General features: G+C 43.7%; 1 protein-coding gene across 2 annotated transcripts in view; it reads right to left on the minus strand.

Annotated features, from left to right (window-relative positions):
* MCF2 (MCF.2 cell line derived transforming sequence) overlaps positions 1–25,825 on the minus strand; it is a 47,730-nt gene that overhangs the window by 13,144 nt on the left and 8,761 nt on the right. For both annotated transcript variants that reach the window (XM_026848733.1, XM_026848734.1), the window contains exons 4-21: positions 21,049–21,168; positions 19,854–19,970; positions 17,912–18,061; positions 14,962–15,086; positions 14,385–14,499; positions 13,897–14,016; positions 12,510–12,701; positions 10,884–11,075; positions 10,562–10,733; positions 7,499–7,587; positions 6,852–6,940; positions 6,548–6,614; positions 4,618–4,733; positions 4,435–4,504; positions 3,980–4,072; positions 3,531–3,623; positions 2,415–2,540; positions 1,370–1,591 (exon numbers count right to left, since the gene is read on the minus strand). In XM_026848733.1, coding sequence (XP_026704534.1) covers positions 1,370–1,591; positions 2,415–2,540; positions 3,531–3,623; positions 3,980–4,072; positions 4,435–4,504; positions 4,618–4,733; positions 6,548–6,614; positions 6,852–6,940; positions 7,499–7,587; positions 10,562–10,733; positions 10,884–11,075; positions 12,510–12,701; positions 13,897–14,016; positions 14,385–14,499; positions 14,962–15,086; positions 17,912–18,061; positions 19,854–19,970; positions 21,049–21,168 — 2,268 coding nt within the window. The remainder of the gene's footprint in view (positions 1–1,369; positions 1,592–2,414; positions 2,541–3,530; positions 3,624–3,979; positions 4,073–4,434; positions 4,505–4,617; positions 4,734–6,547; positions 6,615–6,851; positions 6,941–7,498; positions 7,588–10,561; positions 10,734–10,883; positions 11,076–12,509; positions 12,702–13,896; positions 14,017–14,384; positions 14,500–14,961; positions 15,087–17,911; positions 18,062–19,853; positions 19,971–21,048; positions 21,169–25,825) is intronic.

The raw sequence follows: 25,825 nt of genomic DNA on the forward strand, positions 1-25,825 counted from the left end.
GGGGTTCTTCTGTTTGTTTTACAGATGTCCAGTTACACAGACTCTACCCAACAGCTTGCTTTAATTCTGAATCAACAAAATACATTCTTTCAAAGAAAAACAATTTCCTGATACTATCATGAATCAAATAAATGTCAAGCTCCAGAAACATGGTTTCACCCTCAGGACAGCAATTCTGAAAACGGATGTGTGCAGGTGTAATCCTGCCCATCCTTGGATTCTCTAACCCCAACCTCTCAGTGTGGGAATGCAAACAACTGGAAAATGAGCCCTCCCAAGGCAAAGAAAAACCCTGGCCACATTGCCTGGAGTCCTGAATGCAGGATTTTCTCCTCTGAGCAGGCTTTCCCCATGCCACCTCTTCAGTTCTTTCAAAAACATGTATGGTAAAACAAGTGCTACAGGGAAAACAAGCTCTCCAGAAAAAAAAAAAAAAAAGGAAAAAAAAAATGTTTGGGAAAAACATTTAAGTACCTAAACATATGGCCCGGGATTTGGTTTTAACACACAATTTGTAACATGCACTGGAGCTGAACAGACTTATCTACTATTACATGGGTTTCCAACTACTCATGGCATCTCCCTCCCCAGACCATGCTGAGATCAAGGACCTGCAGCATCTGGGCCTGAAGGCTCTGCCTCTAAATGTCCATTTTTTTCCATTCTAAGATATACCCATATTGGGTTTTTACTTATCAAGAGAAACAAGGGAGAACAGTGAGACAGAATGCGGATGTTAGAAGTGCTCATCACACAGAGTATGCCAGAAGGTCTCTTCTGAAGGCGCAGTTTGGGATTTTTATTGACAATAGTTAGCATTTATAGGCTTGGGACAGTTGGTTATGTCCTTCATATTTTGCCATAAGGCTACTCTCTTCATGTGATAATTGTACTTTTAGCTGCAGTTAGAACCTGCCAGAGGAGAAAGGCAATGAAAGAGGAAGAAAAGATATCTCTGCATCCTCCTGGCTGGGAAACAGGGTTTAGGAGACACCAGGCAGACCCCAGCCCCAGGTGGGCTGGGGAAGACGAAAAAGGCCTCCCCATTTTCATGCTTTCACCCCCACTCCCGGAAAGCAGACTAGGGGAAGGGGGAAGGCACATTCTCATCCCTGGGACTTGCCCACAGCTCCATTTTCCTGGCAGGACTCCAAGCCCATGGGCTCTGCCAGACACTGCTTCAGCTCTGGGGGTCCTCACAGCTTACTACAACCAACAGCCTTTCCTGGGCATGGCACTTCCATGTGAGGCATTACAGCCCTTAATAGCAGAAAACAAGCCATTGTTTCAAAGGAAAAAGACTCCCTGGGTTTGCAGAGCTATTGGTTTACAATATACATGGCAATGGCCCCAGGTAAGAAGTCCTTACTTTCAAAAAATGCTTAAAACTGTAAGATGAGGTTTTGTCGTATCCGTCTCCATGCTCCTCTCGTTTCTTGCAGAAGACCAAGGCTTTCTCATACAGGAACAGATGCCTCTGCATTGGCTTGAACCTGGCAAGATCCTTCATTTTTGTCGGACCTTTTCGGTGTCCTGTCCAAACACTGAAAGATCCTTGCATCAATACCTTCCCCAGTTCGCTCAGGTCACCCTGGTGAGAGTACAACAAATAACAAAAGAAAGAAAAAGACATCAATTAAAATGTAAGAGGACTGTCCAAATAATGACGGGCGATGGGGCCAGCTCTGTTCCAAGGCATGTCACTCTAAGAATAGGTCTTCCTGGAAGGATCAGATGATCTTTTGGGAGTGACGGCACGGTGCCAGGAGGGAAGCAGAGGTCTCAGGCACGGGGCTGCATCTAGTCTATGTGAAGGGATACTAGTCAGTAACTGGAAGAAATAGGAAGACAGAAGAACTCTCCAGCTCCTCTGGAAGCCAGGTGAAGGACTCTAACTACTTCAGTGGGAGAGGGCAGATGAGATTTGAGCCTGAACTGAGGTCTCGTAGGATGGACTTCTCAAGGCAGCCAGGACTGGAACCAACACATTAGAAAGACATCCTTTCACCCTTCCCTGAAGCCCTAGGAAAGACAACCACTTCTATAGGCAAGGATAATAATCAGCCTCAGAGAGTATTTAGTTAAATCTTGAATGAGAAATGCTATGAAGACACCCCAGGTGAATCATAAGGTGAGCCGTGAGAGAATTAAGGTGTGTGCTGGAAAAAATACTCTCGAGAACCACAAGGTGGCAAGTGTGGGCACTATGCGACTTTGAACACGTCCTTTGGATGCGGATATTTTCCAAAATCCTGAAATCAGAGGGAAGACTGTCACCTCTAAGAGCTTCCTGATCCCATTCACTTTGTAGCTGTTCTAGTAGGGTTTTTAGCTCATACATTCTGAGATACTATCCATTCCCCAATGTATCGTCCAGCCTTGTGCAAGGTCTCTCATTACCCAAATCTACTCACATCATATCCTGTTATTGAAATCTGATGCATAGAGTCATTGACTGACTTTAGCAAATCCAACATCGCAACCAGAGCTTCTTGAAGTTCCTGAACTCCATCACAGCTTGTGCTGTACTTTAGCAGCTCCTGAAAATAGAAATGGAAGAGCACGTGTTTGCACTTGAACAAAGCAGACTTTTCCATCTCGCCCAAAGTTTCCAATGCCCAAGAGCAACCTGCACTGCCCAAGTTTCTTTATTCCTATGTCACTGGAAAAAAGACTCTAAACCACAGTCAGTACGAGGTGTGGAACAGATCACTGAAGTACGGCCCGTTTTCTCTGGGTTTCCTTAAGGACAGTGTCAGGTTAGAGTGGCATCATGCTCATCTGAGTTTTTTGTGTTGTGTTGCCCTGCTTGATAAGAAATGGGAAATAAGGCTCAGGTTTTCCATCGCCAATATATCATATATGCCTTCAAATGAGGTTGCAGCAGATGATTATCTTCAGACTGGCCAACACAAGGAACAGAATTTATAAAATCAAGAGCCTTCAAGTCAATAAATGAAAGACAGATTAGGGAATTAGACCGTTGATATAAAATTACTTTCATTTTAGATCTCCTGTGCCCACTTACAGCTTCGTGTGCACTCATTTCTCATTCAAGAGGCTAGAAGGTGAGGTTCAGAAGCCACTACCCCAGTGTCATTCCCACTTTGCAGAGTGGTAATAACAGTACTGCCCGGCCTCAGACAGGGGACACAAAAATAAATGCATTAAAGATTAAAGGCACTATAACAACTTGAGAAGAAGAGACGCATCAAGATAATAAATTTCATTCATCATAGTCTTATGATCATTTCCCATTCAGTTTTTTTAGCAGTGCTTCTGTCATTCTGCATCTCTCAACAGATTCAGGTAGTCTTTCTCCCCTTAAAAAACGGCTTGTTAAAAGCACTTGTCCCTTTTACAGGTATGCAAATTTTTATCTTCACTGAATGTCACTACAGAAGGCCAAGATAAGTGATATGTAATTTACAGCTTGGTGCTGATTTACAGGTAACCTTTAATTGAAAAATAAAATGCACTGGAGAACAAATCTATCTCCTGATGTCCTTTCAAAGCAGAATATGAATTACCTTCAGAAGCAACTGGTATTTTGTCAGGCGCTGCACTGGTTTGAGCAAATAGGAATCCAGCCCGAGCTTGTGCTCTAATTTTCTTTGGCATTCCTGGAAGAAACAATTCAGATTAAGTAAGTTCTGCACGAATTATAACTAGCTATTCCTACAGTGTGACTAGTGTGGTTTGATGACTTTGAAGATTTCATGTAAAAATGCCATATGGTGCCTATAACTAAAGAAATTTTATAAAACCACGTAAAATAATATGAGTGGATCTGCCTTAAACTCCTTGTGTACAAGAAACTCCAAGTGCTGTGTACAAGAAACTTCAAGTGCTACTTTTGTGAGGCTTCCATGCAAGGATTAACAGAGTATGCTGCAAAATTGTGGGGTGCTGAGGAGGGTGTTTAGGACAAGTGAGTGTCCCAGGACAATTCCTGCCTTGTCAGGAACAAACAGCTCACCTGGAAAAAGGTGCTTTCAGAGCACTGCCTCCACAGTGACTCTGACCGGGGCTTGTTCTGGCAGTATTTTTCATACATCTGGAAATCTTCTCGCTGTAAGGGAAGCCGAAAGGCAAGTCACACGCATGCCAGCAAACCTGCTGGGCAGCCAAGTAAGGTGAACACCCAAACTGTAAATCTGCTTTTATCTCTGTTGCCAACTTTAATACCTAAAAGTCACAGAGTCTGGGTAAAAAAACCCACTGCTGGGAATCACAGCAGACCGCAGTGTAGTCACGACTGCTGCTCTCCCCCATCTGCTGCTGGCCACGCACCTACGCTGCCTGCCTTGCTGTTAGTATTGCGTATCAGAAGCATCTTACTCAACTGACATAACTGAGATGTTGCAGAGTGTGACAAATCAGGAGAAACATTGGCCTCCAAGTCTGCTTTATATGTGAAAATGAGTCACCCACCCTGTCTAGGAAACAAAATCCCACTCTCTCGGGTGCTCCCAGGCAGCTTTCCAAACTGTGCAGGAAAATTCTGCAAGAGACGGGAGAAGAGAAAAAATGCAGCGGTGAGCAAGGTATGGTTTGGGTATCTAATGGCTACAGGAAATCAGTCTGATAAAAAGAGGAATAAAGCCAGCATTGTACTTGTTGTGGAAGTCGTATATCTCGGGCATGTTTCCGAAGAGGACATCCTTCCTGTTCCTCAGCACGGGAGGCATGAGGATGAGCATGGCGGGGTTATCCATCTCAGCTCTGTAGCCCTGCGGGATGCAAAAGAGGCTCATCACTCAGTTGGTAAGGCCTTGGCTTGGCATCTCCTCGAAGGCAGATGAAAAAGGGACGTGAACAGACTTCCAATACAATCTGCTTTGTTTCGAAGTGCAGTATCCCTTTTATTTCCTTATTTTTGTCTCTAAACCCCTATCTTTCAGTCCCTGGGCACATGGGGTTGTAGTCCAGCGGGGAATGGCTTGGGACAGCTCCCGTGGGGCCAGCCAGCACTGTTCTGTGTTCACCAAAGGCAAATTGCAGACACTTTCTTCTGGCTACAGCCTGAGAGATCCCAGAGGAAAACCTGTCTAGGTTGAACATGCGTGCTGCTATGACCGTGGGACACAGAAGGGACAACGTGTTTGCATGGGGCATGCAGTTACATACAACCTCACAAGAGCTAGTGCATGAGGTGACTCGTTGCAAAACAGAGATGGCTCAAGAACAAATACCAAAAAATCAATGGGCTTTTTGCTCTTGTACAAGGCCCACTGAGCACCACTGATCCGCTCGATGCCTCAGGATTTCTGTCCTCTGCATCTCCACCTGCCTCTTGAAGCCACAGCCTCCCAAGCAGGGAGGAGCTGGAAGGGACACCACTGCACTACAAAAAGTTGAGTAGAACTAGGAAACAGTGCAAAGCTCCCCTCAGTAAAATCACATCACTGCACCAGGGCAAAAATATTCACCAGGTGTGGTAAACATCCTAACTGTAGGGTAGGGAGAAGGCATGGACAGAGCTCGGGACTGTCACTGCAAAGAAGACACCAAGAAGGCCACTACCCACAGCTCAAGCTGGCCATGCCAGTCACCATCCACGGCATAAAACTGAGGCCTTTTTAACATGAGTAGCAAAACTGTTGCAAAAATGTATTCAGTATGTACAGCCTATCTTCTTCGGCTTTCCAAATTAATCTCTCACACTCCCTATGGTTGGAATCAGTATTCCTTATACTAAGCAGGCATTTTGCAGTTGATTAAGGATGTGGTAGAAGATAAATATCTGGAAAATTAGTCATTTATATTTAACCACTGCAAGCAGGCTTTCCTCTTCTAAAGAAATACTATTTTCAGAGAACTTAAGTCTATCTGTCCATTTTTCTCCATCTAGACTTGATATGCACAGTAATAGATCTGCGTATCTGCCAACTGCTTTATCATAGAGAGTGTGGTTCAACAGAAAAAACAATCAGTGCAGGGCAATTGCATGTAGCTACCTGCAGTCCAACAGATTTATAGCCTGCTTGTTCCTGGGTGAGAGAAATGCAAGGGGGAGAGCTATTTAACAGCCAACTTGTTTTGGCCATCAGCAAGAGTGATTTTTGAAATAAAGCAGAAATGTCTAAAATGGCAGTACGAGAAATTATGATCTGTTTTTTTAAAGAAATATTCTTTATACATTCACAAACTTCATAGTATTGAGAGAGAATCCTCCCAAGGATAAAACACAAGTTTATTTCTTTTGTCTCTAAAAGGTAAAAGAAATTAGTGAACAGTTAAAAATAACAGCTTTCTGTACGTTTTTCCAGGCACCGATAAAACTAATTACCAGTGCTTTTGTGTACAAACAGAAGGCTTCTCCCTCATTCTAGATGAAAAGCTCATCCTGACACCAACTGTTCCTGCAGATGCCTCCAAAAAGAAAACCTAGGGAGAAAACTTGAAAATTTATGACTAGCCTGGGATCTGACAGTTTGGTAGAAACCTGCCTGATCACATTTTTGCTTAGTTTGATAGAGTGGCAGGAACCCTTTTGTACAAGTCACCAGGGAACAGTAATGAGCAATCTGAAGAAGTCACTCACCGTCAAAACAGTGAACAGTTCCTCGACGTACACCCTCTCGGTTTCTATAAGCTCATTTATGACATGGCTAAAATAAAGGAAAAAAAAAAGTATATTATTTTTATGTCTGTAAAAAAATCACAGGTAATCAGTGAGGGTCAACTAGCCCAAAATATGGTGTGATCTCATGAATAACCAACACAGGGATGATAAAACAGGTAAAAGTGCAAGAGATGACACCCAAGTCAGGTTGGAGGAACAGGCGGATGGGGCAAGAACTGGCCGGAAATAAACATCATTTTGAGTGATGCAAACAAAAGCTTACCCTTTTAGTATATCCAAGTTGTCGTCACTGTCTGAAATAAAATACTGCAAGGAATTCCGTTTTTCCTGATAATCATGCATTACTTCGATCTGGAAGAGAAATGGGATGCACTGGGAAGAGCTGCATGGAGGTTACTGCAACCAGCCCCTGATGTCAGCATGGGAACTCCTTGGGGAAGGATGAAATATGCTTCCTTTTAAGACATCCTTTGTGACACAAAGCTTTAAAAGGGCAGAGAGTATAATGGGTAGCCAAATATTCCCAGAAATTACTCTGCTACATAAAATCTGAAAATACTGGTAATATAATTCATTAGTGCAGAGACCAGAGAACAGTTTTGACAGGGGAAATATGTGCAGATGGGGAGTTTTCCTAATAGGCATCACTTATACACAAAGAACATGTTCAGGGAATAACACAGAGGAAATTGCTATCTATGCCTTGGAAAAACAATCCAAGACAGATCTCAGGTGTTGGGCTAATCCAAGTAAACCATACAGATACAAAAGGGGGTTTGTTTTGTTTGTTTTTAAGGGAAAAAAAAAAAAGAGCATCTTCAAATCCAAAGTCTAAGTACAACCAATTTTTAGAAGGGTTTCAGTTTTTCAGTGTATAAAACTCATTCAGATTTCATGAATAATTTTTACCTTGCGAGAACTTGGAGTTTTTCTTGATGTTTTCTTCCCAGGGAGAGAGAGATCAAATGAAAATTTCAAACTAGAATTAAAATCCACACCTTGGGTAGAAAAAAAACATAATTATATAATGTACACCTGTAGTGAAGTAGATAGTTCAGACAGAAACTAGTGAGTCACAGAGAAAAACGGGATACATTTTAAGAATGAATAATTAGTTAGCTAATACTACAAGTAAACTGACAAAATAAAGGGTATCTATCTCAAACAACAATACTAATGCCAAACAGCACAAGCAACACATGTTGTCACAAAGTCCATAAAGGAAAAAGTAATGAGAAAAAACAAAATGTACAGTAAGTGAATACTGTAATCAAAACCTCACCAAGTCTGTGAAGCCTGTTGCAAATGACAGAAAACAATAAAATCGAACAAACAACCAAAAGGAACATCGCCTACTGGGATACTGTTTTAAAGTTATTTTATAAACATAGGGCAAGATCTCAGCTGGTATAAACTGTTTCTCCACCTCAGAAGAATTTATTGATATTGTCAGTAAACAATCACAAGTCACAGAGGTAAATTGGAAGCTTAAAAATAAAACATCGATCTCCCCAGTGAGTTATACGGCATCTTGCAAATACTTCTTCCTCCCAAATAGTCAATATAGCAATTCTTCACCAAAAGGGCCCTTTCCCCCCAACATGAACGGCAATAATTTCTCCAGCATCATGCTGGCTCCAGCCTCAGTGACAGCTCCATGTGCCAGGCTGCAGCCCCAGTGGCTGCACCAAACACATTCTGATGGGCAATATTCACCTTATTTACAAATAGGAAAAAAAAAAAAAAAAAAAGAGGCTATCAAAGTGAAAATAAAAAACCAAAAAAGCCAAACCTGAACTAATGAACTATCTTTCCATTAGGGTGAAAAAAGGTATCACAGCACATATGAATGCAACAGCAGCTGTGTCTAGATTGAAGGTTTGAAGAGGGCTGACAGCAAGGAGCCACCTTCTGTGAAGCAGAAGATGTAGGGAGAAAAATGGATGCAGAGGGATGGAAATCCACGTGGAGAGCAGGTGGCCCATCTTTAGATGGGGCTGCTGTAAGATAAAGTTACTACGTATTATCACACCAACGAGGCCTTAGACCTCCACGTGTAAACACGCCAAATGAGGAAAGAGAGAGATCGGGCTGCTGGAGAGCAGATCAGAGGCGTGCATGGGGTGTGACCCATCACGGTCAGGAAGACCCAAAAGAAGTAAGGGCTTGCCAGCGGTCCTACTGGGAGACTCCCACGGGAGGAAGGGAGCACGGACAGGAGTCAGACAGGAGGTGGTCCCAGCTGCAGCCCAGTGTTCTGTTGCAAGTGTGATGTTACTCCAGCACTCGGGATCCACCACAGCCTGCCGTACCACTTCTCCACATCTCACTATGCTTTGTGGCTCAGGACAAGATAGGTTTACTCTTTTTCCCCCCAAAAAATATGGTTTCAAAATTAGAATAAGACAGACAGACAGACAGACAGACAGACAGAAAGACAGACAGACAGACAGACAGAAAGACAGAAAGACAGAAAGACAGAAAGACAGAAAGACAGAAAGACAGAAAGAAAGACAGAAAGACAGACAGAAAGAAAGAAAGAAAGAAAGAAAGAAAGAAAGAAAGAAAGAAAGAAAGAAAGAAAGAAAGAAAGAAAGAAAGAAAGAAAGGACAAAAGAAATGTGCTCAGAGATGGTTTGGTTTCAATCCACGCCATAGAACCCATCCATCTCAAAGCACTCCCGGCAGAGCCCAGCATGTGTCTTTGACACTGCACATCACGCCAGCAGGTCTGCAGCATTTTGATGTTTTGTATCAAACAGAGGCCTTATTAAAAAGCTCTCTTGGCATGATCTATCCAAAGAGGAGCCTTTTGTCTTTCCCTGCTTGCTGGCTATGCTCATTTCAACACACTTGATCATCCCTTTCAAGACGAGGATTAATGGAGGATACCTGTGCTTTGCAGGCGGTGCCTTTGCTAGAAAAATGTGCATCCCATAAAGGCATGAAATAAGTCCAGCCAATTGATGATGGTCTCACAACATCCCACAGAGGTGGCCACACATTTAACCCTACTCTTTAAGTCAATAATTCCTCCTTAACGCTTTCCTGTTTCTAGAAAGCAGGAAAAGTTACATTAGGTAAAAAGGGCAATGCTCTAGTTTAAAGACTTGGAGCTTTTTTCCTGATTGAGGAGTGGGGTTCAGAGGACAGTGGGGTCTAGCAAAGGTGGCATCAACCTGGGAAGAGGAAATTTGGGATTTATTTGCTGCACTGGCCTGCATCTTGAGTAGCTTAATTCCCACATAACTTACCATACCCCTGGTTTAAAATACATGGACATTACTTTGAAATACTTTTTAATTCTGATACATACAGGGCTGCCAAGGATGAAAGTTTTAATGTTATCATTTAAAGCTGACATTGTGCCACATCCCATAACCAAAATCAGGGCAGAACATTCAGTGACCTCAGTTCAACCAGAATTTATACCCTTACAGGCATTAATTATTCCACAATTGGGATTTAAGGCAGACATCCTCAAGAAATCAAAGGGAGTTAAGCATCCAGCTCATTTCTGTTCATGAGACTTCAGTTCCTCATTTCTCCAAGCTCCTTGGCAAACATCACTCTAACTTTGTCAGTTCCAGCTCAAGACAGCCACAGAGAATAGGTAGGCTAATAGATTTATAAACCTTGCCCTTTTTCCCTGTAATACTGATTCACCAGTTTTCAGCCCAGTAGGATGCTTGTAAAGCAGAACGGAAAGCGTGCACTGTTTACAGCATTCTCTTTTCACTGAGTAGGAAGTGAAAATAAATACCAAGCAACCAGCCCCATTCTTCACCCAGGTATGGGGAGCTAGACACAAACTTGGAAAGATAATAAACCATCTCATATACATTTAGCATTATATAACAATTCTGCATCAGCCAGCAAGGTTTAGTTGGTTTCTCAAAACCATCCTTAGCCTTACTCCTCCTGTCTCAAAGCAGAATTATTTGAAAATACCATAAGCTTAAAATATTTTACCATGCTTAGGAGAGAATAATGGTGATTTTGATCTCGGTGGATTTTCTGGCCGAGGGGCTACTAACTGGACAGGCCTCACGTGTTTATCCAACAGCTTCTTGAAGCAAGACTGCCGATTCTCAAACATGCTTCGAACGTTTTCAAGCTTGACCTGCACTGACTGTATCTGGCACTGTAGAGAGTGAAAAAGACTTCCTTGGTCAAGTAACTACCATTATTTTGCACTTTGACCCGAAGCAGAGGACTATAAAGTTGACAACACTGCAACACAGTCCGATCTTGCTTTTTACCCGTGTAACAAGGAACTGGAGGGATTGCTTACCTTCAATTCAGATGTTAAGACTGACTCAAAATCGTAGTGTAGGGCTTGGGGATCATAGTTTAAGTAGGCTGAAGAGTTTTCAAGAAACTTTTCTATGTCCTGGAGAGCTTTCTGAGCGCCTTCTTTAGACTGGCACTTGTCCATCTGCTGGTTGGCAAGCAGGTAGGCACCTTCGTCACAACACTGCAGAGCCTGGTAACAGCATGGGACAAACACGGGGAGCGAGACCGTCAGCAGCACCCCTACTAAATCAAGGTTCCCATGAGGAATATCATTTACTGGATCTGTACTTTCAACATGGAGCTAATTAGTACTCTAAAGACCTCAGCAGCTATTGCATTTTGATTAGAAAGTAGAAAGGCCACATTTTTTCTGGAGAGTGACTGCAGTCCTCAACATACCCAGCCAAGTTGTGCTCCTAGTTGTACCTGGATAAAAACGGAGATCTAACTGACACAGCAGCACTGTTCAGTGCACAGTTGAACAAATGATAAGCAGATCTTTATTTATTCAACTCAGAAAGCTGAAGGGGGCACTACAGAGTTTACAAGGAGACAGGAGGGTTTCTCGAGATAAATGCCTGGCTCAGCACAGACCTGAACTGCGAGGAATGATCAAAGTAATTGCATTGATGTTTTTAAAAAAATTGCAGTTTAAAGGTCGACATTTAACATGCACAGGTAATAGCTGAACACCAGGCTGGGGTCCAGCTGACACTAACACACTGTGGTGAGCACAGGTGTGAGAAGATGCTGCAGCCAAGAACAAGAGAGGATCTCCAGTGCTGTGAACAGAAAGGGAGACCACGGAGAGCAGGACCATGGTGTGCTCCAGCAGAGCCCATGGGCTAGATCACTAGCACCAACCAGGACTGCAAGTAGTCCAGGAGAGGACACTACACTGCAGCTGAGAGGTTGCTGAGGAACCGTCCATCCCCACAGATCAGTGCAATGTTGAAGGGGAGCACAGAGAGAGAAAAAACAAGTTCCCTAGTCCCCCGAAACAGTGAAATGGAACAGGGTCAAACTTCACTGCTTCTCTTAATGGCCTCAAGCATATTACAGCCATGAGCCTTCTGGCCTAATTAGTGTGAATTTCCCTAAATGAATATTTGATGCTGATTAAGATATCAAAGAGCGTTGGAGCCACATGACTCCCACTTCCATGCTAGCACACAGCAGCTGCGCCTATCTACCAATCTGTCACCTTATTTTACAGTCAGCTATGTTCATTCTTAATAAATCGCTAAGAAAAAAAAAGGGCTGGAGTTTATCTGAAAGCATTACCTCTATTGCACTGGGTGTGAAAACCTCGAAAGTCAATTCATACATGGAGGCAGCATGACAGCATGACCAACTGCAGCAGCTGAACTTTGGTGTTCCGAATTGCCCTCTGGAGATGGCCACCTCTTTCTGCTGACTATTCACAGCACCAGCAGATATCTGTTTGCTAATTTAACCAGCTAAGTGAGGGGTGAAGCACTCTTCCAGCCTCTGGGGAACACTTTCCAACCATGAACTGCTGAAGCAAACCTGCAAATTCCAGATGCTTCCAGCTAAGAAGTAGAGAGGCTAACCCCACGGAGAAGCTAACTACTTCTCAACACACTGTGTCTCTGAACTCTACCTGCTGAAGGCGGGTATGAAGATCCAAGGTCTTCTGCAGTCGCACCTGCTTCCTTTTGATCTCATCAGACAAGACATCAGAATGGTGCCGCAGCTCGTTGCATTGCTGGCAGATTAAGTTGAGTGCGTAGTGATGATTTGCTGCTAGCTGGTGTCCATGCAGTATCACCACCTGAGCCTTCCCTATCAGATCCTTCAGTGAAAGGAAAAAAATAGAGTGCACATTTACTGAAACAATGACAAAATATCTACAACACGCCCTTTCTTGTCTTATCCGATTTCAGGTACACACAGAGATGACTGCCATTAGGAGTAGCCAGAATGAGTGTCTTATGCAGGATAAAATGGCACCTATCATCTGGGAAAAAAAAAAAAAAAAAAACAAACCAAACTCTTGCTATCCAAAAAAGAGGATGAAGAAGAAAACAGTATTTTACCAAACTAGCAATGCTGTGAACGGCTGCTGGCAATGTATTGCCGTTGTCTCCAGGACCTGCACTCTAAAACAAATGCAGCTGATGTCCGCTTTAGGCACACTATGCTCATAAGCATGAAAGGGAATTTGAGCAGTTAAGTTTATGGTTAAAACAAACCAGGCCCTTCACAGCAAAGCTTGATGCAAAGACCATGCTCTCTTGTCTGCACATCTCGGTCAGTGTAATGGTTACACCTTCTCCAGGGCTGGCTTTCTGCTGGGACTGCTTCCCTGGTGCACCCCGTCCGCTTGGCCTTTTGTTCCTCTTCCCTCTCTCCATAAACATTTCTTCCAAATGGCCAAAAAGCTTCAGATCTTTCCCATAGGACTCTTATTTTTAAAGAAGCCTCTGGGGTTCTGTCCAGAGCCCTCAGGATTTCTCCACTGGCCCCAGCCCACTTGCCAAGCACATCCCTTTACAGAAATCACATCCTCAGTTGGGCTTCCATGAATCATCTCTTCACTCTGCATTCCACTACATCTCTTAGTCTTCATCCATATGTTAAGTTCAAATCACAGACACGTCAAGATAGCAACTTTATTGCCTCTCCATGTGCCTGGTAACAAGTCGCTGCCTATTAGCACTGCTAAATCACTTAACATATAAATAATTCTTCTTCCAGCTCATTAACTCCCACGCCTCCCCTATGTTCAGAAATTTATCTGTTCTGGATTTTCATGGTGGCTCAGCAATTTATTTTAACTATGATAATTAAATATCCTGTTCCTGGCTTTCAGAGTGATCACATAGAGTTGCTGCACAGAGCAAAGACATGAAATCAATCCTTTTGTGCAGCCACTTACCAACGAATTCCACTAGAATCAGGTAATTTCAGAAAGCACCTCCTACCACAAATACAGAATGTGCCTCTTGTGTTTCATTAGTGCTTCTTTCCGTGAAAGATGCTCTCACCTGAGCCATACCATCGAAATGAGCCAGGTCCTTGAGCCTCTGTTTTACTTGCAGGATGCTGTCGCCAGTGTCGGGCACCTCTGCTTGCTGACCCATTAAAAATTCAATGGCACTCTTGACCTAGACACAAAGAAGAAGACTGTGCAAAAGGATACAAAGCATAGGCAGAAAATCATTCTCTGACCAAAATTAATCACACTTTAGCTAAGACTGCTAAATCCAATAATAGAATTAGTGTCCAAAACCTAATTTCTAAATTCAAAGATGCTTCTATCAGCAAGATTTATGCAACTGCAGGGCAGTGATACCCAAACTAGCTCTGAATGAAGAAGCACAGTGGTCTCCCCAAGCTAGCTAGCCCTGTCAGAGTCAGGAACAGCAGCATAAATTAAACACTCTCAAAATAAAAGGCATAAAATCTTCTCTCCTCTCCAATCCTTTTCATCTCCAACTCCTCCTCATGCCAATAGAAGTGCACCTGATCATACCTCTTGAAAACTTTGCTCAAACTTCCACAGTTGTAAATATTGCTCCATTTTTAACTGATGTTTTTCCCAGAAGCCATCAAAAGCAGTCTCCATCTCATGGAGCTGGCCAAGTAACCTTGAGCACAGAAAAAGGACAGGATTGGAACAATTTGCAAATAGAGGACAAGCAGAGACAGACAAGCCCTAAAGATCACCTATGCAGGTCTTTTGGACCCAAGCTCTTGGAAGAAGTCAACGGATGTGCATATATGACTTGTGAAGATCTCAGAATCTTAATAAAATCGTCACTGCAGATGACAGCACCTGTGTGAAGCAGTTGTTGCTGTCCCCATTTACCTGAATGATAGTTGGGAGCCTGGCAGGGGAGAACCCTGCATCTGCATCAGTAGGAGAAAAAAATCAGAGAGGATCAAAGTCATCTGACACAAGTCACCCAGCAATTCAATGGGTCTAGAGCAAAGCCCTGGCATCTTTGTCTTTACCTGTTTGATACGTGACCTAAACAACATATCTATGCTTAAATAACCTGAGTGTTTCCACTCACAAATCAGACAAATGAGGAACAAAGTGTACTCACCGATTCACAGTCTCCCAGTCCCCAGGCCTCTCGTGGTGCTGGTCCTGACTGCATTCCTCAGAGTCAGGCTCTTCAAAACTGCTCAAAAGCAAGTTTCCCTCTTTCGTGACTGCCGTGATATCTTCCTGTATAATGCAAAATATTTCTGATTCAGGCTACTTTTTGTGAGGTAAGGATAAGTTATTTTGTATTTCTCCTGCCTTAGTTTCCCCGTATGAAATGAAGCACTAATATCCATCAGACCAAAGGACCCCCAGCAGATGTTTTAGCCCCCTTAATGTGGGGTCAGCCCCTGGAGCTGGAGGAGGTTGAACCAAGGACTCATCGCCAGGCTGGCACACATGAAAACAGCAGGCCACAAAACGATTCAAGAGACGGGAGGACGCACTACCACCTGGTGAGCAGGTGGGCTTGTATTAGATATCTATCTACAGGCTCATGTATTTCATATATTCAAGCAAGTATTTCTCCAGCTTGGAGGCTGTGCTTCTCCATCAAGGTCATCACAGGAGGTTGTAGGAAGAGCATTCCACAGTGGGACAAAGCTGGGACTGAGACTGTGTGGCACCATTTACTTAAAGCCTCTACATATAGAGGCAAGTCAGCACTTTCAATGTAACCTCCACTTAGGGAAGTGGAGTGTTGGGCTCAGCCCCAAAGCAAACAGGTGCATTTAGACAATTATTTTCAGGAAAAAAAAAAAAAAAAAAAAAAAAAAAAAAAAAAAAAAAAAAAAAAAAAAAGAGATCAAACACAGAGGTGAGAAGGAAGGAGAAAATAGATGTGGCTGATGAACCAAGTCAGAAGGAGCCCTGAAGGAGAGACCTGTGCACAGCTCCATTGGAGAGTCAACTCCTGGAGGAGTAAAACCCCATCCTACGAGGTGGCCAGATTTCTATTGCAAGAGAAACAACAATAAAACCACTTTAGGGAGAAGATTCCAAAAGCACAGGCTTGCTTAAATATCAGCCTACCCCAGATAGCTCACGGTAACGTAAACACAACAGCATCGTCAGGGCAGCAGCCCAGGAGCAGGAGGACACAGCCACAGGAGCTTCTCCTCTCCCACACACAGTGTCTGCTGCCAGTTTGCATCCTTAGCACTAAAACATCACGGGAGATGACCACAGGCAAAAACCGCTGTCTCCTTTTGATACTACTACATCCAGGAGACTCAAAAGGGAAGAGGAATTATGGAGCCTGCCTTAGATCTCAGGTGGCTGTTATTTCATCCTCTTACATCTCACTCTCCAGAGCCCTGCGTTCCCCTTTTGATTCAGAGACTTTCATTATACATATGACAAATTAGCCTGACTGTCAAACAGGTGTTAACTTGATTTTTTCTCATTCAGTATATCAAAGAGGTTAAATTCTTAGTTACTCTGTCATTTTTTCATTGTGTTTGCAACCAGCTTCTGTTCAGTATCACAGCTACATAAATTATTCTGATCAACTCATTATCTGAATGCAGGAATCAGCTGTACCGAGCTTGGGGTTGTCATGAGAGAGATAAGGATCCCATGTCTTGCTGTCACCACAATCTGTGCACAGTTTCTCATCTGCTTTCATCTTTCATGGTCTTAGAAGGAACAAAAGAAAAAAAGCCAATGGACTTCATTTCAGTCAAAAGCCAACGAGTGGGTTTGATATTTGAAATTAATAGACGAGGCATTAAAAGCAACAGATGCCTTGTACTAAGTACTGCTGTGCTTTATATGCAAATGAAAACACATGATACGTTTTATTACTCCACAGAGGAAAGTGTGTATTACTGACGGGTTTATATACAGGACCACATTGTGTAGTCGGTATTTGCCCCCTGCACTTTGGCTATGGTCCTAAGCACGAAGTTGAAGTCAGTAAGTCGTACTGCAATATATGTAGCCGCCGTTTTATACTACAGCTCTCTTCATTTACAAAAAAGAAATAAAGAACTATTGGCAGTATCTACAATGATACATTCTATACATACGCACACACATTCATGCCTACACACAGCACACTTTGGATGTCATATTGCATATTTCTTACAGGCAGCCTTATGGAAACTCACTGTCACGTGAATGACAAATGGCTATAAATGAAAATAGATACACTTCTCTGACTTATGTAAATGAATCCTGTCATAAGGCAAAGGAGCTCATTCTTTAGCTGCACAGCATGGCTATTAACACAGGAATCAGTTCTGAAGCAAGGGTTTGGGGACAGGCCTGTGCTGTCCCCAGAAAGATACAGGAGCAATAAAGATGACAGCTCGATATAGCAGCAACTGGCTGCACTAAAGCTTCTGCTAACTCCGAGAACAATATTAACCACAATCATAAACAGTTGAAAAAAAAGCTTAAAATATTAGAGACACAAATGTTGTTTAAGATGAAACATGAAGGCTCACATGAAGACAGGGATCATGAGTGCTCTGTATGTATTGTACCATGTGCTTGCACAAAATCTGCACCTTGGGTGCTCTCCGGCACAGTTCCCTGAAGTCCCCCCCAGGGAAGCTGCATCAGGCAGAGGGACCTGGGGACAAACCACCCCTCCAGACCTGCTGCTGATCTGTGCATGCAGGTTCCTTCAGCCGTGGGGGTGAAGTGGAGAGAATCCCACTGAGGGCATGAACGCAGAGGGGACAAAGCCTCCTGCTAGCAAGACGTGCAAAGCCCAAGGGAGGAGCACGCTACAGACACCAACTTCTGCAGCCAGCAAGGAGGTGGCAGCTGAGACAGTTTGCTGGATGCTGGCAGGGTAATCTGCTTGAGAGGATGGCAAATGTAAGGGGAACATACAGATACAGTCATGCTGTGTTTTATTTTGTCTGTCGACACGTACACAAGCATGGGAGGGAAGGAGGAGTGGGCACCAAACGAACAGGCAGTCAAACCCTAGAAATCCCAACTTGCTGAGCCAATAGGGGTTGGAAACCCGTGGTGGAGTTGCTGATGAGACGTACCTTGAGCTGGTAGTACTTTTCCGTGCGCAGGGCCAGGATGCGCTCGATTGAATACATGTCGTCCGGCAGCTCGGTCTCTGCCAGTTCCGTACCAAAGGACTGTAACATCTGTGCAATTTCCTTCACGGTCAGTGCAAAACTCTCTATTGCCTGGTGGGAGACAATCATTGCAATCGGCTTGGGATTCAGGGTATTCCTACAACTCATTAAGAGTATGTAAAGAGCCAAGGCCGCGATGTGCAGAGGAGCCTAACAGCTTGCTCTGTGAGAGCTGGGTGGGATGCCCGCCGCAGACAGAGCTGCTGTGTGCCGCGGTGCACCAGCCAGCGGCCACCAACACATGGCCAGACGGCTTTTAGTGCAGTCTGGATCCACAACAGGGACTTAAATAGGGATAGTTTTGGGCATGCTTTGTTTTCTGTTGCCTGTTCTTGTGCACTCTGAGACTTTCTTCCTACAACATACTGGACAGTTATAGAAGCCACTATAGGATCCATCTTGCAAATTCCTGTAATTCCTCTTCTATTATTCCTCTCCTCTGTTTAACCCACACTGGGAAGCACCTCCAGGCAGTAGGGCTTTGGAGATGTATTTGACTTCTTGGTGATGGATGTTTCCAGCTTTGCAAGCCTGAATGGAAGGTTACAAGGCAGCCTGGCACCACGGCCACCTCATCCACAGCTCACTAAGAAGACAAGGGAGGGAGACAAGCAGCGGGCAGGAGACAAAGTGGAGACAGTGGGATGGAAATGAGTGCTGTTGGTACCTCCCCAGCACATCCCAGACAGCCTGTGGGAGCTCTGGGCACCAAGCAGCTCCCACACCACTGGGCAAGGTGAGGCTGCCCCAGCCCCACTCACAGCTCCAGCTCTGCTCTTGAGAACAGGGTAATATAATGTGATCACTTACATCTGAGTTTATTTCTTTAAACAGTGTGCATTTTCCATGGAAATTTCAGGAAATGTTTTATGAGTACACTACAAGGCAATTTTGAGAGAGGTTTTTCATATGGACATGTATCTACCATATGCAGCTACAGGCTAGAAACTATCTTTTCCTTAGATTAACAGGTTTTGTCATTCATGTTGTCATTTTTGCCTCCAAGTGTGAGAGCGATGCCATTATCACTTTAACACATCATGCAAAAGAACAAAACTAGGAGCCAAAAATTTAAAAAATTCATTAATTTGGCAGCGAATCAGCGTAAACTGGCACAAAATTAATGGCACAGGAAGTATCTTGAGTTATTCCAGTTACAATGTCTTGTGCTTTTGTCTTTATACTGAACTCCACATCTGCTGGTGTGGATGATGTTGCAGGCTAAGGGGCACTAGGATGTCTGGTACATTTTTCATTAGCGCTTTGATTTGTTTGGAAGGTAACCAGGAATCCAACCTGCTGTTAATCTGGGAGACAAAGTCCCACTGAAAACTAAGAGTGTACAGGAAGCATAGAAACACATGGCAAGGCACAGGTCAGGGAATTAAATGCCTGATTCCTGGCAACATTAAAGGAAAATTCTTGCAAAGAAAAAAAAAGAACAAAAACAAAAGGAAATTTTCTGAATTCTCTGCATTCAGTCAGTATGCAGAAAGCAGTCTCATTGCCCTGGTTCCCAAATACATCTGTGATTTTAATAAAAAAAAAAAAAAAAAAAAAAAAAGCGCGCCTGTTTTGTGTCTACCATTAAGGGAACTTTAATAGAGACTTAAGAAAACAGATCTTTTGGGAACAATTTCAAAATCAGCCTGAGTTAATCATCCAATTCCCTAATAAACCCATCAAGCGCCTAACGCCACTTGACTCCTCTGCAAATCTGATCGAGGAAATGTACTTGGCTTCAGAGGTTACTTTCAGCTGCCCATTGCTCACTGCCTCACAGAAAAACTTCCTCAATTGATCCCAAACACCCAAGAGCCCAGTGCTCAGCCCCGGTACGTACAGTCCTGAAGATGACCCACTCGCTGTGGCAGTACTCCAGGGTGCCTCCAAACTCCGGGGTTAATTGCTGTTCATCAATGTATGTCAGCAGGTCGCTAACTGAGCTCAGCATCACAACCTACAAACGAGGCAACGCTGCTGGTTAATCATCGCTTCTACCCAAGTCAGACACAGATCACGCCTACAAATCTTTTGTGTATCTAACAATTGGGTTTGCTCTAAATATAGTTTTACAACATGGCTTTCTTCTTATGCTTATGGCTTTTATTTGATGTATTTGACCATTTTTGTAAGCCAACCCTGATCTCTTCCTTAAATGCAAAGCACAGTGAGATGCTGCAGTATCTGACTGCAGAACAGAGCTGAAAGCACAAGTAATGCAGGTTTTTGCAAGGGATGACCAGTTATCTGTAAAAAAATTAAACATTTTAATAAGTTATGAAGCAATGGCCAATTTCACATAAATAAACACCCATTTGTGTCTCTTGATTTGCACTAGGATAAGTCATGAGTTTTCAAAATTGTGCAAATGACTATCATTTTAAAGGGAAAAATGCAAAGTTTGTGAAAATAATATTATTTCCTAAAGGAAAACACTCGTTTGTTTTCTGCATTTGTACTTGCGTCTGCCTTAGATTCCATAAAATACTTTTCTTCTCTTAATTATGTCTCTTAATCTCTCATTATGTCCTATAATCAAGGTGGCTTTAGAAGTCTCGGGAACTTTGACTTGAGAATATAAAATCATTTCAGTTGCTATTTTAGAAACAAATATCAACATGATGTTGGTGTGGAGTTTACACTGAGATCAAAATGGCAGTTATGGGTGGAATTCATAGCGAAAGCTTCACTAGACGTGTCTTTTGATATTTCAGACATTAAACAAAATTCTGAGCATGGTTTTATCCTCCACGGAAACATGCAGACTATATGGGGGTTGAGGACAGGCTGAGGAGCCCACCACCCACTACCACGGACACGCTCTGTGGTGAGCAAACTGTGCACAAGGGAGCTGAGAAATGCTACGGAAAAGATTTAATGGACAGAGATTTGTTGGAAATGGGGCATTTGTGTCAGAGATATTCTGGTTACTCATCACATAGGTGCTTGCAGAGTGGGACACTGTCACACCCCGACCCGAGGTGCGCAGACAGCCTCCAGTCACACACAGGCACAACACCTCTGCACGCTCGTACCGGTAGCTTGAGTAGAAAATCCTCCTGACTGAACCGAAATCCGATGTCAGTGAAGGTACGCTGGAAAAACCCAGTGGGACGAAGAACCATCACTAAGTGCAGGTTCCCTGGGAAAGATGCCTGCAAGGCAACAGGGACAACATTGAACGTGGGGACATGGCTTTAAAACGCCTTGAAGAGAGGGGAAATTGTTCAGATGTTAGTATTTTTTTCTGATTGCCCTGATGGCCCTTTCTTATTTTCAAAACAGGAGGGAGACACCGTAAGTGGTTTATTGATATGGGACGTAACTGCGGGACAATTGTCCAGTCCCTTTGGATCATGCAGGAGTTCAGCCAGGCACCTTGGAGGGCCACTTATTATAAACTTTAATACTATATATTGTGTTCAACATTACAACTTGTGGAGTGAACTTACAATTTAGCGGGGAACAGAGGGCTGGAACATTGAGAGGAATGACAGACAGATCGAGGAAGCAAAATTTATTGCCAAACTTGCTAATCACCCCATAACTGCATCAAGCATACTCTTCTTGTCCCTGGTAATTAGTAGGCAACATTTAATTTGTGGCAAGAATTTGGAATTTCCTATCTACACTGCTGGAGTCTTTTTTCAAGCATATGGTTGGCAGGTGCGTTTTTAAATAGATCTGTGAAAAGGGTGCTTGAGAATGAAAAATAATTTTTCAGAAAGTACGATTCATATCATTAAATTATGGATAAGTGCATGATGCAAAGAATTGAGTTAAGACATATGATTTACTCTCAGATCCTGCCAGGCCAGGTTACATTTCTCCATATATCCTTCTCCATGAAACATGACAGCAGTATCTACACCAAGGGTAAAAGTAATGAACAGTTTTAGGTATTTTGTAATGCAGGGCACTTAATCTATGTCTTCAAAACAAAGATTGCTCCCATAAACATGCATTAGTATTGTTCAAAAAAGTCATGATTTACAGTTGAGATCTGACATCCATGAACTGCATTGTAACTCATTTTCTATGTTTTTTTTTGCATAGGAGAGGTCAGGTTGTGGCTTCCTTTGCCCACAGCCCCACTTAGAAATGGACAGTGACTTTTAGGTTCAAAAAAGCCACATGAATTTAATATATTGATCTGCCATTATTTTAAGTATGAGCAGAAAAGGAAAAAAAAAAAGTTAATGTGAATGAAGTGCCAATTTCATACCCTTTGGAAGTCAACAAGAGTGGTGCCAGGGACAAAGATTTGGCATTAGAAACAAGAGCAAACTGTTAAGTAATGGAGACGTGTGTGCTGGCTGCGGGCCCCAGGTGCTGCACCTCTGTTACACAGCCCCTGGTTAGCACACAACGCCTCTGCGACGGCTGCTGGCCCCAGGCACACAGCGGTGTACCCAAAGAACCAACTGCCGACCCCATCAAACCTGCAGATGGGCCAAAGGTCTAAACCTGGCCATGGAGTCACCAGAACTTTGCAGCTCTGAGACAGGTCTTGCCCAAGAAAGTGTGGGTGAGAGGCTGCAAGAGATCTGGGTTCAGCTCCCTGCTCCGATGCCTCCGCAAGGGAAATCGGCTCTCCTGCAAGACGACCCCAGGCAGGCCCTCCAACAGCCCAGATACTAGACACAGCCCTGAAAAGAAACCCATCTGGGAGACCCTGCTCTGGTCAGGATTTTTAACTTGAACTTCCCATATTACTAGAAAGAAAATCATCCACAGGTTACTGGACATCTCCAAGGAGCTGGAGCGGTTCCTCACTTTGAGAAGAATCTCTGCCTGGGATGCAGAAAACCTCACTGAGGAAAGCACCACCAGAACTGGCACAGGACTGTAGACATTTTGAATGAACTGAAAATTTACAGCATTAATATTTCACTGGAAAGTCTCTGGCAGTCTCAACACTCATCTTCCAGTGCATCCCAGAGGAGCTGGCTGCCTCTCCCACCTCACCGTGCTGGCTGTCCTCTGGACCCAGTAAATGCTGCTATTGCTCTTTCCAGGCCTGATGGCTAACCTGGCTAGTCCTTGACACTCTTCATACTTCAGCATGTCCCACGGCACTAGGACATCCCAGGAAAAGACCTGTCAGCCTGCATTCACCGCAGTGTCGTGCCCATCCCTGCAGAGCTGCGGGTCCATCATGTCATCCCCTCACACCCACCTTTACATCCATGTTTGCCTCATTCTACATCCTGGTCATTTCTCCGCAGACAAGACCTTAGTAGCACCGCCCAGCAAGGTTTCGAAGATATCACCAAGGAACCACCACGAGCTGCAAACCTCAAAGGATAGGATGCTTTTGCTCCAAGACAGGCCCTGCACTCCTGCTGTTAATGGCTCTAATTAACTCGAACCAAAGCCTTGTGAGGCCAGTGGTCTTTCTTACAATGCTTTAAAGGACCTCAGAGGTGCAATTTTAGGTCCTTCTGCATGGTTATGAGTCCACGGTAGGTGAATCCAATGATGAAGTCCCACAGAGTTTGGAGAAAGTCACTGTTTCTAGTTCAGAAACACAACAGTGTGTTCAGGTCTCTGAACTTTAGGCTCCTACCTTGACCCCTCCAGAAAAATGCATCAGGAATATCTTTGAGAAGAATAACTACCCAGAGATACATCCTTCCTTGGTCTTATCTCATGACCCTGCTCCATCCTCTGTCCCCTTTAACCCTGTTTGGCACTTCAAGCAGAGACGAGTCTGCTTTGCCCTCTCCTGTTCCTTCAAGACCTTTCTGGCATGCAGCCTTCATGTGCAGGGCAGACTCCCTGGAGGAAAGGCCTGGGTCTCCAAACCATAACGCCCCATGGGAACCTTCAGACTTCGAATGGTTTCTCCTACAAGCAAGAAACCCACAGCTCCAGGAAAACGGACCAGCGATCAGGAGGCAAGCAGAGCCGCCTGCCAAAACTACACCACAATAGTGATAAGGTGTGAAACGCCTCTCTGAGAGCAAAGTGCCTTTGGACACCCTTGGTTTCATGAATACAGGATGCCAACATGTTCCACACAACCATAACCTGGCACTCACATTCTTCTGCCACATACACCACAGAGACAAACTCTTCTTTGACCCAACTTTATGCCCCATACACACACAACTGTAGCCCTTTTGCTACTTGATATTTTTAACCTTAGAGGTGGCTGGGTTTCCAGGACAGGTGATTTGATTTCCATTCAGTTTAGAAAGTGTTTGGGGATTTTTCAGCTGATCTTATACATATAGGATCAAGCTCAACACTTAAAAGAGTAGCTACAAAACAAGACATACAGCTTTGCAAATGATACCTAATGTATTTCAAGTGTGGAAAAAACAAACAAGACAAAAAAATAAGCTTGCAGAAAGACAGCCACCAATCAAGCCACGTCCTATGCCCTCCTACAGACTTAAGCAAAAAGATGAAATGTTAAAAAAACCACAAAAGTATCTCTCTATATAAAGATAGAAAAATAATTCCTCAGAGATAACATTCCTGAAGAGACTATATCTTTTCTAATCACTGCTGTAACTCTAGTTCCTCTAAAGGGCGAAGTATAGGTAAGGTACCTGCAAATTGAACTCTAATGATTCTGAAGGTACTGCTGAAAAAAAAAAAACCTTCCCCATAATATAATCAAGAAAGCAAAGACAAAAGGGTCCTTTAGCTTGCCTTATGTTTTATCTCACTATTTATAACAGTACAAAGAATCTTGTGCATGTCACAAACTTGGGTTTATGTAACAAAACACCTAAAAAAAAAACAACTCTGAAGCGTTTGCCCTCTGCTATTGCTCTGCAGCATATCAAGAAACGCAGAAAACTATCAGCGTAATTCTACTGATTTATCAGGCAGTTGGCAACATTTCACTACTATTAACTATCTCACTGACCAAAGACCATGCTCAGAACATTCTCCCCCTTCTGAGGACACAAACATGTATACCTTAAGGCCCCAGTCAGCAACTTGTTCAAATGCACGCTCAATTAGAGCCATGCAGACAGCCCTAATATAATCAATATAGATGAACTGGGCCAATACAGCACAAGAAAGGGCACGCATTGAAAGCATCACAGTTATTACCTCCTCAGTGAATATCACATCTCAACACATTTCAAGGGATTTTTTTTCCTAATTTTAGGAATTCAATTTTCAGAGAACACTCTTCCCTGCTTTTCACTGGGCTATTCATGAGGTTGGAAATCAATAAACATAAAGAAAAAAAAAAATACTATCTGCCCGTAAGTTTGTTTCTGAGCCATGGAGAGACTGAGGCTAGTGGTCCTTATATAGGTGCTGGAGTGAATGACTTTCTGCTGTCCCTTAAAGGAAAAGTCGTACAACAAAATGCCAGGTACTGCTAATTTGAGCTGTAACTTCCCCCGGAGCCAAAATGAAAACTCCAAAGCGCTCCGCTACCTTTATTTTAGCCGGCTGCATAATGAACCCCCGAAGATGCCGTTAGCATCGCTGGTGCACCAATCCTCCCCAGGGCCCCCTCCCTGCGAGAGGCTTCCCCTCACTGTAGGAGCAATAAATAACGCCTTTCCCCCGACATTCCAGAGCTGCAGGAAGCACCGCAGGACACCGATGCCCGACTAAGACCCAACCGTGGCTACTCCCGCACGGAAGATGCTGCTAAAACCCCTCCCCGCGCTGCTCCGTTAAAATCCCTCCGGTCAATATTCCCGCTCCCTCCAGCCCCCACTCTGCCACCCCCCCGCGGTGCAAAAAGGCCTGTGGTCGCCACGATTCCCCACACACACATATCCCCACACCCCCCCCATCCTCCTTCTCCCCGTCCTTGGGCGCTGCGGCGCG

This window comes from Athene cunicularia (genome assembly GCF_003259725.1).
Source record: "Athene cunicularia isolate RWA chromosome 4 unlocalized genomic scaffold, athCun1 chr4_part3, whole genome shotgun sequence".
Taxonomy (NCBI): domain Eukaryota; kingdom Metazoa; phylum Chordata; class Aves; order Strigiformes; family Strigidae; genus Athene; species Athene cunicularia.